This window comes from Osmia lignaria, chromosome 14 (assembly GCF_051020975.1).
Source record: "Osmia lignaria lignaria isolate PbOS001 chromosome 14, iyOsmLign1, whole genome shotgun sequence".
NCBI lineage: Eukaryota > Metazoa > Arthropoda > Insecta > Hymenoptera > Megachilidae > Osmia > Osmia lignaria.
In genome coordinates this window covers 11,781,997-11,794,694 of record NC_135045.1, presented here as the reverse complement: position 1 = coordinate 11,794,694, position 12,698 = coordinate 11,781,997, and the positions used below count along the sequence as shown (strand labels likewise).

At 36.6% G+C, this 12,698-nt stretch overlaps 1 protein-coding gene across 1 annotated transcript in view; it reads left to right on the top strand.

Annotated features, from left to right (window-relative positions):
* The window catches only part of LOC117609033 (popeye domain-containing protein 1-like), a 69,342-nt gene that overhangs the window by 45,731 nt on the left and 10,913 nt on the right, over positions 1–12,698 (top strand). The window contains exons 3-6 of the mRNA XM_034334869.2: positions 6,338–6,679; positions 7,166–7,563; positions 9,775–10,196; positions 12,199–12,464. Coding sequence (XP_034190760.1) covers positions 6,350–6,679; positions 7,166–7,563; positions 9,775–10,196; positions 12,199–12,464 — 1,416 coding nt within the window. The 5' untranslated portion in view covers positions 6,338–6,349. The remainder of the gene's footprint in view (positions 1–6,337; positions 6,680–7,165; positions 7,564–9,774; positions 10,197–12,198; positions 12,465–12,698) is intronic.

Sequence of the window (12,698 nt, the reverse complement as noted above, 5' to 3'; positions counted from 1 at the left end):
GATGCGGTTGCAGTTGCATTTCATAGCCTAGGAGCTAGTGGTATTAAAATTGTATTTAGCATACACAACACGTAATTCTGGGGACGGTAATCCTCTGATTTTACTTGCATAGATATATTTGTATTCTATATTGAAACTTTTATATAAGTGGATAAAAATGTAACGCAGAATCTTTTGCAATAAATTCTGAGATTCGATACAAGAAGTGCCAATTTCATAATTTTGCAAAAATGGATTAAACCTGACATTAAATCTATAAACAATGGTATATTCTATATAAAAAACGACAATTTCAAATTGCATTTGTATAAGCTGATGTCAAAATTTTTCACATTAAAGAAATTTAAAACAGCATAAATTATTTGAATATGATTCCTAATTTTATCAGTAATGCACCCAAGCATACTGCACTTCTTGCGCCGAGCTACAGAATTAAAAATTCATAGAAAAGTCGAATTTCGCTTATGCCATCCCAGTGACCCAGATTGCCAACAAAAGACTAAAGTCGTATAAGATTCTTCGTGTCATAAAATGACAAACGATGCTGCCAGAGAACAGCTATGAAATGAGATTCAATGATTGAAATAAACTTGGACGATGATCCAACGTTGAAACGTCTGAAAATTGTCCGTCAAGTAGTTGTACCTCGAAATGGTCCTTTCGAAGCGATGACGGAATAAGTGCTCATCCGCAATGGTTGTTGGAGGTTTACGATATTTTAAGCACGTACCCGGCAAGTCAAACAACAACTCGTTCAATCGTCGGTGAAATTTCTGTTTGAGTTCCTCTTAAAACTGCCAGTTACATCGCTTCATTTTCCGCGTACTTGCTCGCTACTTTCAACGTTTTTCGACCGAAATCGCTCGAGGTGCTGCACTCTGACCCGTCTACGGTTCATACCGTTGGTAACATCCAGATTGAACTAATGTAACTTCGCCGGTTATCCCGTTGTTACGATCCTCGAAATGCCAAATCCGTGGCATGAAAATCGAGCATCGTTAACCCTTTGGAACCGTAATTTACCACCCTGTTACAATTCCATTTGAAGCATTTATTGTTCTAGTTTAACATTTTCGGCATAAATTGGTAACAATTTCTCTCATTTCTCTGATATAGAGTTCGAGCAATTTTGAGATAAAATAAACGGAAAAATTGCGATTTTATTTGTCATCCTTAATTAAATGTAGGATACTCCCCTTTGCACCTGCATGATAAACGTTCTTAATTATACAAAAATATTACGTTTCCGCAGGAAACGCAATTCGTAAATTAATTACGGCTGAGAAAGAGGAAAGTTTTGGGTAAAGATTACAGTGAACGTCGAGCTACTCTCTGGGGAAATTTTTACGAAATTGACTTCCCACGAAGTGGATTAATCGTACGTGGAAACGGACTTAGTTTTTCTTCGTTATCTTCTCTCTGACTTCTACATCCGTATGGGAAATTTTTAATTCAAACAATAAGATGCAGATGGATAAAGATGCGTTAATACAATTTTATTCTGGTCACTTTAATGCACGATAAAGTAGAAACGTTTAATTTCCATTAACACGAATGGCTCTGCATAAAACTGAACTTCTTTCTACTTCTCCCTTTACGTTGCACTTTACGGTTGTTACAACTGCACCGTTCAACGTCATCTTGGGACGTTTATACACTGCTTTCAATTCTCATTCCCATCTAATGCGTTGTTAAAACCATTGTTTGCTGCTTCTATAAACCAAATTTCAACGACGCGACGTACGGTTACGAGGGGAGCGGTAAGAGCATCCAAGGGTTCAGTAAACTTTATAGTGTCCGATGGAGCTTGTAGCAGGAACGATAAGCCAGCCGAGTTTCTCGTAAATTCTTTTAGACCTGACTCGTGCGCATCTTCGGATCGATATTCGATTCTCATAAACCGAGCGAAACAGTTGTAAAAAGGGCGACACCCAAACGACAGGGCGTAAAATTGCAGGCGTCGATCAGTATCGAAAGAGCAAACGTGGAAGTTCGCGGGTCATAGTATCATCAATCAATTGACCTCGACCTTTATTACTGAGAAAAGAAGAAGAACAATTACTTTTGAAACACCATTAACACTTCGACTCCTGTTGACTGAAAGATAAAAATTTAGACAAAAATCAAAATTTTTTAGTCATAATTAGTGAAATGTTGAAATACAGTCCCTGGGTATCGAATTAAGGCCATTACAAATTTTCAGCATTTTTCACGTTTTCCGTAAAATTAAAAGGTCTATTCAAATTGTAACGATATAATTTATTAGCTACTAACATAATACACTACTACTGTACATAACATTAATAACACATGTTAATATCTTGTATTTCCACCCTCTGCTATGATGACAGCTTGTATGCTTTTTATATCTTCGTTATTTTCCCAAATATCTGTAATTTTTCTTTTCAACTCAGATAATGTGGTGCTTGGAGAGTTGTAAACAAGTCTTTTGAGTAGGCTTCAGGCAAACACTCGCAGGGCCTTTAAACGCTCACCGCCTACATAATTTTATTTTCATCAGAATAACAAATCAATTGCTATGTATACATCGTTATCAACGTATTTAGTAATAATATGAATGACCTAAGACAATTTTCCATATATGACGTCCTATTATACCTATAAAAGTGAAATTTTCGTACGTGGTCCTAATTCGATGGCCAGTCACTGTGTATTTGTAGGAAATAAAATTATACAATAACAGAGTTAGGAGTAGGGTTAGGAAATGAAGAAAATAAAGTGAAGCAGTATTTCTGGAAATGAAAGATCCATTTAAGTAGTATATGTCGAGCACTAGTCGGACGAAGGTAAGGGAAGGGCAAGAAGCTAGTTTACAGAAGAACGAATGGCAATAACTTTTTAACGACTTGCACGCTAATTTGCCTTCGAATAACACGCAAAAGTTTCGAGTCACGCGGAAAAAAAGTTCCAAGGGCGAATGCAAATGAATTCTAACAGAACTCGACCGTTTGTTCTACGGACCCGTCAAAATCACACCTGCTTAATTATCCCATCAACATTTTCGCTCTTTTATTTATGTAAATTTCGTCGTGGAAATGCTAACCTACTTAATCACAATCTGATAGTGGTTCATTTTCTTATCAGAATTCAGTGTTAGTTTTAAAGAAAGGTATTTTTCACTCTATCAACTTGGATTGAATTTTTCTACTGTCGTTTTCACCGCAGAATATCTTGTAATATTACGATACGGGGCTAGATAATGATCCAAGCTAGATTCGTGGCGCCAAAGAGACACGCTCGTTAAAATTCGCTGAAGAATAGCAGCACGTGGTTTACGAAAATAGAATACTGCTCGCTGTTCCGTTCAGCACGCGCTTTTCCTATCCAATGAAAGAGCCGCGTCTTTTTTCTCTTTAGAATAACGATAGAAGGGCTCAGCTGGAAGTACGTGAAATGCAGTCTCTTGGAAAGAAACGAACAAGCCATTCAAGCGAGAGATCTCTTTGAAAACTGACTATACCGTTCGTGCGTCCAATGTCCACGCTTTGAAACGCGAATTTGCCGCAGAAATTTTGACGAAATATGGGATTATTGATGTTTAAGATCGGTATTCATGCGGATATTAAAATTCATTGTTGAGAAAATTCTATTTGTCCGACTTGGAAAACGGATTTCCAAATAAAAATTCAGAGAAAGATGAATTCAATTCTTCAGGCGTATTCAAATTTATTATTTAATTTGAATAAATACAAATTTTATTTCTTTTTTTATGTGGTATTTGACATCGCTAAACGGACATGCCTGAATAATTAATAAATAAACCCCAAAGAAAACTATTTTAAATAATATCACTATTGTACAAATAATGTAAAATAGCAAATAGAAAGCTCGAAATTTGAAATTTGAAAGTTAATTATTCTCATTTTTAATAATTAGTTCTTCGATACGACTCATAAACAAATGCCCATTTTTACCTTGACGTTCAACGTATTAATTACTCAAAGTTTATCATTTATCGTGTGTTGATCGTCAGTCTCCAACTGCTTTCCTTGTTTATAAAATCACGTCATGAATTCTTGAAACACTTTGTTTCGTCCAACTTTTGAATGGAACAGTTCCAAGTTTCACATTTGTCACTCAATTCTGCCTTCCAAACAAGTTCGGAGTTTAGATCTGGAAACAGATGTGAGATTTCTATTTTTATCCTAGCAAAAATCCGCGCCACTTTTATTTAATCATTTTGCATACCACATTGAGCGAATCGTCGGTGACCCCTATAGCAGCCGAGGTGTTAAGATGTTCGTTACTTTCCTTGCTGTTTAGCCGAGCGAATTGTTTCGGAAACGATTCAACGAGTCAGAAAATGAGAAAAGAAAAAGACCAACGTTGGGTTGTTTTATTTCACATTTCGGGGTAGCAAAAATCTCGTGGCAGATCGAAAGATTTCCGAGAAATGAAATGCACCGAATGTACGGCTGGATCATTCCCAAGTTGGATCAATTGTTGTAAGACTGCGATGGGGGTCTGCTGGCCAAATCTCTTTCGGCCGGTTCTGTATTCTTCCAACGAAATCGATTCGTAAGAGAATTTTCCGATACGCTGCTCGCTCTATTAGCGATCCGTGATTTCTCGTGTTTTCTCAATCGTTCCGGGTACAAATTGCATGGAGATCTTCCTGTCTGCCGTAAACGGGAATGAAAATTTATGTAACAAAAGGGAATAGGACAATTGTTTTGTTTAGTTAGGTTTAAAGCCTGTTCTAATCTCTTGGTAAACATTGGAAGTTTAAATAAAATTTCTTGACATAAAAGTATCATAAAATGATACTTAATCTATATCAAATTAAAGTCTGAAGATTGTCTAAAATGAGTACATAAGCGTTTCATTAATTTTCTTAATATAAATTGACTGATTGCTAATTATAGTAAATGATGATCAATTTGCAAACATCAAAAGTTTGACACAATTTGATGACATAAAAGTACCACAAAATAATACTTAATATATGTATATCAATTTGAAGCTTATAGTTTAATAAATTAGTTATTGAAAAATCTTCTTATCATGTATTATACTAAAGCTGATCTTCTATTACGGCTTATCCATCTGTTTCTCTTTTAAATTTTTCAAGATTGAATTGTAAACGGATTTAAAATATTCCAGAAAAAAGAATAATTATATCTGACCCTGTTCAAGACGTATCTATTATTAACTTACTAAGAAGGTGTAAAACCATTAGATGTTCACCTTTCGTGACCGTAAAGCCACGAGTGTATTTCATGCTTTTATCTGTAATCAGTTTCAAGTAATTACGATGAAGGTTGGCGCATTACGAGAAGTAATTTGCAAAAAAATGCATTGCATGTGGTATCTAATACACGTGAAAGATAGAGGAATAATCTTCGTGTATACTCGTATCTCATGAACATCATGAAATCAGCTTTTCTTCTGATATTTCGTTCCACATTTCACATTAGTGGTAATTTTCTCGTTAATTACTTTTATGCAGCAGCGGCGGTTATGAAAGGAGAACGTGTATCGCGAAATCTGATGATTGCATTTTTCTTTAAAGAAAAAAAAGGCAGCAAATTGTGTTTTATGATGAATCTGATAAATCATTTCTATGAACGTACTTAATTCAGCTTATCGCGAGAAATTACTGAAAGAAAATAACAAAGTTGTCTGAATTATAATTAGTAGTTGCTGTAATATCAGAGATAATTTCACTATTAGTCAGGAAAGGTTTAAAACAAAGTATTATGATTAAAAGTATTTTATAATCTGTAATCCAGATCAGTTATTTGTTCATTTCTGTGTAACATTTTTCGAATATCTATAAGGAATTCGTCTAAAAGGAGCCTCTTTGACAGAGTCAGCCACTTTTATTCGCAGATCATGTTTTATTCATTATAACATGATTGATAACCTAGGGTTCAGAACATTGATCCTACGACTTAGTGGCTTACAACGCTGTTATTCTTTAATAGACAAGATCATCCCTCACCCGAAATTGTAATCCAAGGAATTGTATAGTCGAGTACACAAAAAATTACAAATTTTAGTGAATCTTTACATCGAATATAAGTATCTAAAATTTTCAGTTAATCCTAGGCCGACCTAGTTATAGGTTCGTCGCTCAAGGGTTAAACACGTAATATTTTGTGATCAATTAATTTCTACGAGTCAAAGAAGAATGTAGGCTTTACTAAGACGAATTTTTCGATAGTATCTCATGAATCCTTAAATACATATATTAGTTCATTCTCGGTGAAATAACTTCCGACCGCAAAGGGTAAAATGAAGTTCCACAAATCTTTCGTCGAAATTCCCATAAATTTTTCTTGGATAATCTAACACGATATTTCTTCTGTTCCAGTGGAAGAAGGTGATGGCCCGTACCACGCGCTCGCGACGAAAAATGGCGAACACGACTGATGCTCCCTCGCCTGCGAGCAGCCTTTTGTCGTCTACCACGACGACCCCGTTCACCAGCCCGACATCGACAACCTACTCCACCGAGGGCTATACCTTCAATTACACCGGCCTGTCCAGTCTAGGTGGTTCCTCGTTCGAGGACTTGAATTACACGGAACTATGGGTGGACGTATGGAACAGCACCGAGGCAAGCAACGTGACCGAGAGGTTAAATGCCACTATATTGTCATCAGGAGGAGGCTACTGCGATGAATGGGAGGCAGCGCAGCATAAACTCTTCCAGGTAAGCCTTTGTCTAGGATTCTGTAGAAATACAAATGTAAAACAGGTGTTCAAGAATAGATAGAATAGTGTATACTGTACATGACGTTTAATAGCAATAGGATTAGCAGTATCATCAGTAATAGAATAGAAAATAATGTACTAGGATGATTATGTTTATTAGGAATAGGAAGTAGAGTTATTATATTTAATTATCAGAAAATGATTAGGTACATAGCTAGTTTGTTACGTCTTTTGCATAGTTAAATAATTGAAGCAATATTAAAAGGGAACAGAGAGACATGAAATAAATTTTTGATGTACATCCAAAAATATGGAAATTCTTATTAATATGAGTGATGGATTGCCACGGAGATTAAACCATCGCCTATTCAGGGATGGGTACACGTCAAGAAACTTCTAATAAATGCTAAAAGAATTTAAAAGAAACGAGACGAGACGAGATGATTTTCATTAGAGAAAACTGTTTCGATTTGCCTTTTGTCAGGCGGCGAATCTGTTCTTCGCGGCGGCGTTCCTAGTGCCACGTTCTTTCAAAGCCTCGGTTCTGGCTCTCCGCACGTTTCTCACGGCTGGCTTCATGCTGGCCGCCCTGTGGGCCGGCATCACGATATGTGCACTGGACGCGATGCTATGGTGCCTGGCCCTCGGCCTTCTGAACGGTATTCACTCGCTCATACTCGCCTGTCGATTTCTACCGCCTGCTCTCAGCCCGGAGCTAGCCGAGCTCTATTTGAAACTCTTCAAGCCGTACAAGGTCAGCAAGAAGCACTTCCAGGAACTGGCCAAAGAGGCGAGGATATTGAAGCTGGATTCCGGTCAAACGTACGCGACGGAAGGCGTCACGCCTGCCGACGAACGATTATCGATACTCTTGCGTGGCAAGTGAGTATTACGCGCTCCTATTTTCTCCAGGAAATGAATGTAGAATCGATGGAACACGCTCGAATGCAATTTTCGTAGTCAATTTCTTGCTAGCATGGTAGTTTCCTTATGCTTTCTTGAATGTTTAGAAGATTTTCTCTGCTTGACTTTTTTGAAGGTAATACGTTTGGTTGTTTTCATTTATTATAGGAGGTGTACCATGCAATTAGGGAAAATTATATGCTGTTAAATGAGGCATCGAGTGATGCATGTATGAATTCATTAAAAAAGTGTATTTGACTTTATTCGTTTTCAACGAAATTGCATATTTTATTTTTTTTTTCATTAATGATCGTGGTCTCCGCTTTCAGAGCTCACATATGCATCATGTGGTACTTTATTTGACACCGATTAATTTTGTCCAATGATACTGTTTTTATCTTCTACTATTTCAGAATTATAGTTTGACCCAGTTGCATGGGACACCGTATATGTACTTTTTAAATTCATTTTAGGGTCACATAACATAAGATATTTCACATATAACGTGTACATGGTGTGCATGGTACTATGAATGGTATTATTTTTTTATGTTTTATAAAAAGGGAATGTAACCAATGTACAATCGCACAGCAAATGAGCCAACTCGTTAAAGAATCTTTTTATGAGTTTGCATATCGTCTTCTTGCTTGGTAAATTTAATGTAAATTTTCTTTTTTCTTTTGTAAGGAATGTGTAGAGTATCGAGCACAGCTTTTTCAAGAAAAATGACATGACAAGAGAAGCAGGAATTCTCAATATCTTAATTTCGAAGATATTAATATTAAAAATAATTTAAATATTAATTTAGCATTGGTATTTTTCTTGAGGAAGCCTATCATGCTCCATACTGTACACGAGTTTCTTGAATATAAAACATTTTTAATTTATTTTCAACTTATTACAGAATCTCTATATGCGACTAAAATAATTAATTATCTCATAATTAATTTAAACAGAACTTTATTTTATATCTAATGGTCCAATTTATTACAGAACATCGCTGTTCTATTTTGAATTTTTTTTCCCTTTCATTATGTTACAGTACAAAAGGCTACAATATTCTGCGAAAGGTCAACGAGACTCCTCAAAATCTATCGAAAGATCGATTGCATTAAATTAGATTTCGCGGCAACGGGATGGGAGCTCGATCTCGAACGGTGTTCGCTCACTTTAGAACGATCGAACACCGGCAAATTTACGCAAAACTATTCGCCGTCGATGCTTTAGAACCCGGTTTAACTTCACCGCTCGCGTTCCCTCGGATATCGCGGGTATCCTGTTTACATTTCCGCACGAAAATCCCTCGTGTAAACACCCTCCGCGTTCGCTGGCTCGATGTAGCATACGGTGGATACATTGAAATCGAAGATCCTTACATCAACATAATTTCACGATACTCATATTTCAAAAATATCACACAATAATGCAAATACACAAGTATTCGCTAATGAATCAAAGAGGAAAAGAATTTTAATATAAAATTTATTTATTTCAAAATATACGGACATAGCCCTTGTGTATGTACATACATACATCCTACTATTGTATAGAAGGACAGCCCCTTTTTCGTTTGGAACCGCTAACCACGAAAACTACTGAACCAATCGCTACTAACTTTTAACTACATCATCTTCATGGTCCCCGGAAGGTTTAGCAATAATAAAATCTACCGATTTTTCGTTAAAATGTTATTATACTATTAAAAAAGTGATTTATGATATGTGAATCCCCGTTGCGCATGCGCTCTTACCACCTGCAGCCGCGCACGCGCTCTTGCACCGCTGGAGTGTAATTTGAGAATCAGCCACTAGATGGCGAGTGGCATTCCACAAGAGAGTTGGCGAGTTCAGGCTATAAGATGAGCTCACCTATTCGCCACATCAATTATTACTTCAAATTCTCGAAGTTTTTATTTATGAGAGCGGGCGAAGCTGCAACGGGGATTCTAGTAATGCAGTAATACAGAGAAGGAAATAAGGATAGTTGTCAGAATCATCGTGAGATGTAAGACAGAAAGAAAAAAAGAAGCAAAAAACGTGTAAACAGTAAAGCCATAAGTATAGGCCGCACAGACGTATTAATATTAGTTTATGAATGAAGAAAAATTAATAATTTTTCAAATTAACGTCTAGTTTGAATCGTACAAAAATATAAAAATCCTCTATAGCGATATTGTTGTCTCGAGTTCAGGCTGAAGGTGACTTGCGACGGGACGCATTTGCACCACATCAAGGCTTATCAGTTCGTCGACTCGCCTGAATGGGAGGCCACGCACGAGAACATCGACGACGTCTTCCAAGTGACGATCCGCGCCGAGGAGTCGAGCACGTACATCTGTTGGACGAGGCTGAAGTTGCTCAGGGTACTCAGGCATAGGCCGCTACTGAAGGTCGTCCTCAACACCCTCATCGGTAAGGACATTACGTCCAAGTTGTACGCCCTTAACGAGCAGCTCGCTGGTGTCGCCGCGGCCAGTGAGACAACCACGTCGAATCCTTACAGGGGCGTCGCGAGAAGTCTTAGCGTCGACGCTGTAAACACTGAAACTGCCGGAAGAGTACGCTCAACGACGTGGAAGGCGCAAAGGAGGCACAGTAATCCGCGTAGCGACAGTAAGTTTCATTCTAACTTTGATGATCGTTACTGGAAGGATCGTTAGACTGGCCCTGTTAAGAGCGCATCTCAGAGGAAAATCTGTTAACTATCCGAATGAATCTCTTCTCTCGAGATACGAGAGAGGCTTGGAAGTATTGTATATTTGTTTGAAGATGTAACGGAGGTGATTTTCTTCTTTGTAGTAAATGGATAAGTTGAAAAGGGATGTACAATGAATATGGTCAGAGTGGGGTCCTAATTTTAATTAATTAGGCCCACAAAAACAAAAAAATATTAGCATATTAGGCTTTTTGGCAGTTATTTCAATTTATCACTTATATTACTTTAATTTAGTCAAATAATTAAGTAATGGAAACAGTAAGATAGGGATACTTTAACAATCTATATTATACTGTGTCTGACTGAATAGGGATATTTCTACTGTGGCAGTAAAGGCAGTCATTACACCACTTTGGTTAATTAAAAAAATACTACATTTGGAAATTTATTTCTACGTTACAAAAATACTTTTTTTCCATCAAAATTTTTAGCAAAGATAGAGACGTCTGAGCGGACTTAATATCCTCTTGATTTATATTTACTTTATATTTCTACTTCAGAAATGTCTTAATACGTACAAAAATATTAAAATATCAGATGATAGATAACAGGTTTTGATCTCAGATGTGACAATAATTTAAAGAAGAAAAAAGAAATTGAATCTTCGAGTTTCTTAGAAAATATTTGCATAATTATCCATAGTTCATTTATTACAGTTTTTATCTCATTCACCATAAAACGTAAAAACTTTATGATATCCAATTCATGATCCATAATTTTATTTCTTATTTCATTATCACGAATGAAATTACTCAGAACAGTCACTTGTAATAACGCAAATGGTATCAAATACATGAAACGAAAGGTCAAGTTCCATAAAATGAAACTCAAACGATCGCAAATATAAAATTTCCCAGAAGGAATTTCCAATCAGTCTGCTTTCTTCCAAGGCAACCACCACCCTAATTCAAACTTCATTTCCCAAAGTAGAAATACTCGTAATCACACTGTTGGTTTCTCAACACAATTCAGTACCTTTCTTTCCCTTTAAAATAAAAGTCATCGATTTCCCAATATAACCACTTTCCAAAACAATCAAATTTCTTTTTAACATCACCTTACTAATGCGAGTCCGCCATAACATTTTGATGGCCGTACATTTTATTGTATTTATGGCTTGTGGTATTTTATATTCATTTTTATATCCTCTTACTATAATTTCTTTTTTTGGAACACTCAGTACGTAAAATATATGTATATTCATAGACATTATTTGATTCAACGAAGAATCAGTCATTTTTGTATTAAAAATATTCATGAAACTGTGTAATTATTTAAATTAAATCTTAAACTGTAAATTGATATATTATATGTGTTATTTTGTAATACTCTTATGTCATCAAATCCTGTCAAACTTTTACACCTCCTAATTCTCTAAAAACCAACGATCTGACATTCATCACTGGCTGTAATTAACAGCCGGCCATTTTGTATTAAGAACATTAATGAAGAGTGCGCGTATACTGTAATTTTTCTCAAATCTTAAGCTTTAAATTGATGTACCATAAGTATTATTTCGTGGTACTTTTATGTCATGAAATCGTGTCAGACTTTCATACATCATTCTATTAAAAACCATTGTTTTGACACCCATCACTTATTTCAATTTTCAGTCAGCCATTTTGTATTAAGAACATTAATGAAGGGCGCGCGTATACAGTAATTTTCCTCAAGCTAAGAGCTCTAAATTGATATACCATAAGTGCCATTTTACAATAATTCTCTGTCATGAAATTGAATACACCTAACGTACCGTCAAAATGTTAAGATAAAGAGTCAAACCGCTTCGTTAAATACGATTCTCCTGATTGATTTACCTAGTTGTTTCAATCGTAAAATGATCCTTATCGAATAGCAATTAGGCTCAACTGACCCAGGGTCAATGTATTATGTCCATAGGGAGTTCACCGTCCCGGTACTCGCACCAGTACTGGGCGCCCGTGGTGGCAAATCACTTCCCGCCGACTTCGCCGTTCACCCCGGGTCAGAACCTCGGGTATTCGTTACTGCCTCAGGGTGTTCAATTTTCACCACCACCACGCGCACCCCTCCTGTCGCATCAGCCGTTGACACGGCAGCGTAGCGGCGGAACGAGCGGCGATTACACCCTGCTACCTCAGACACCGAAGCTCGAGAGGAAACGCTCGAAAAAGGGGACAAGGGAGGTGAGTACCGAGCTCTCTCGTTCAACTGTACAGCTTTTATTCTCTAAATGGAATGCTAGAGAGACATACGAGACAATTACGAGAAGCTTGTTGCGCGAAACGATGGCGGTGTTTTAATTTCAGCTTTAGTTTTTGGATGTAGTTTGGTAAATCACTCCAAAAATTGAATATGTGATCGTTTAGAAATAATTACTTTTGTTTTTATGATATAAATGTTTGATATAAATGATATAA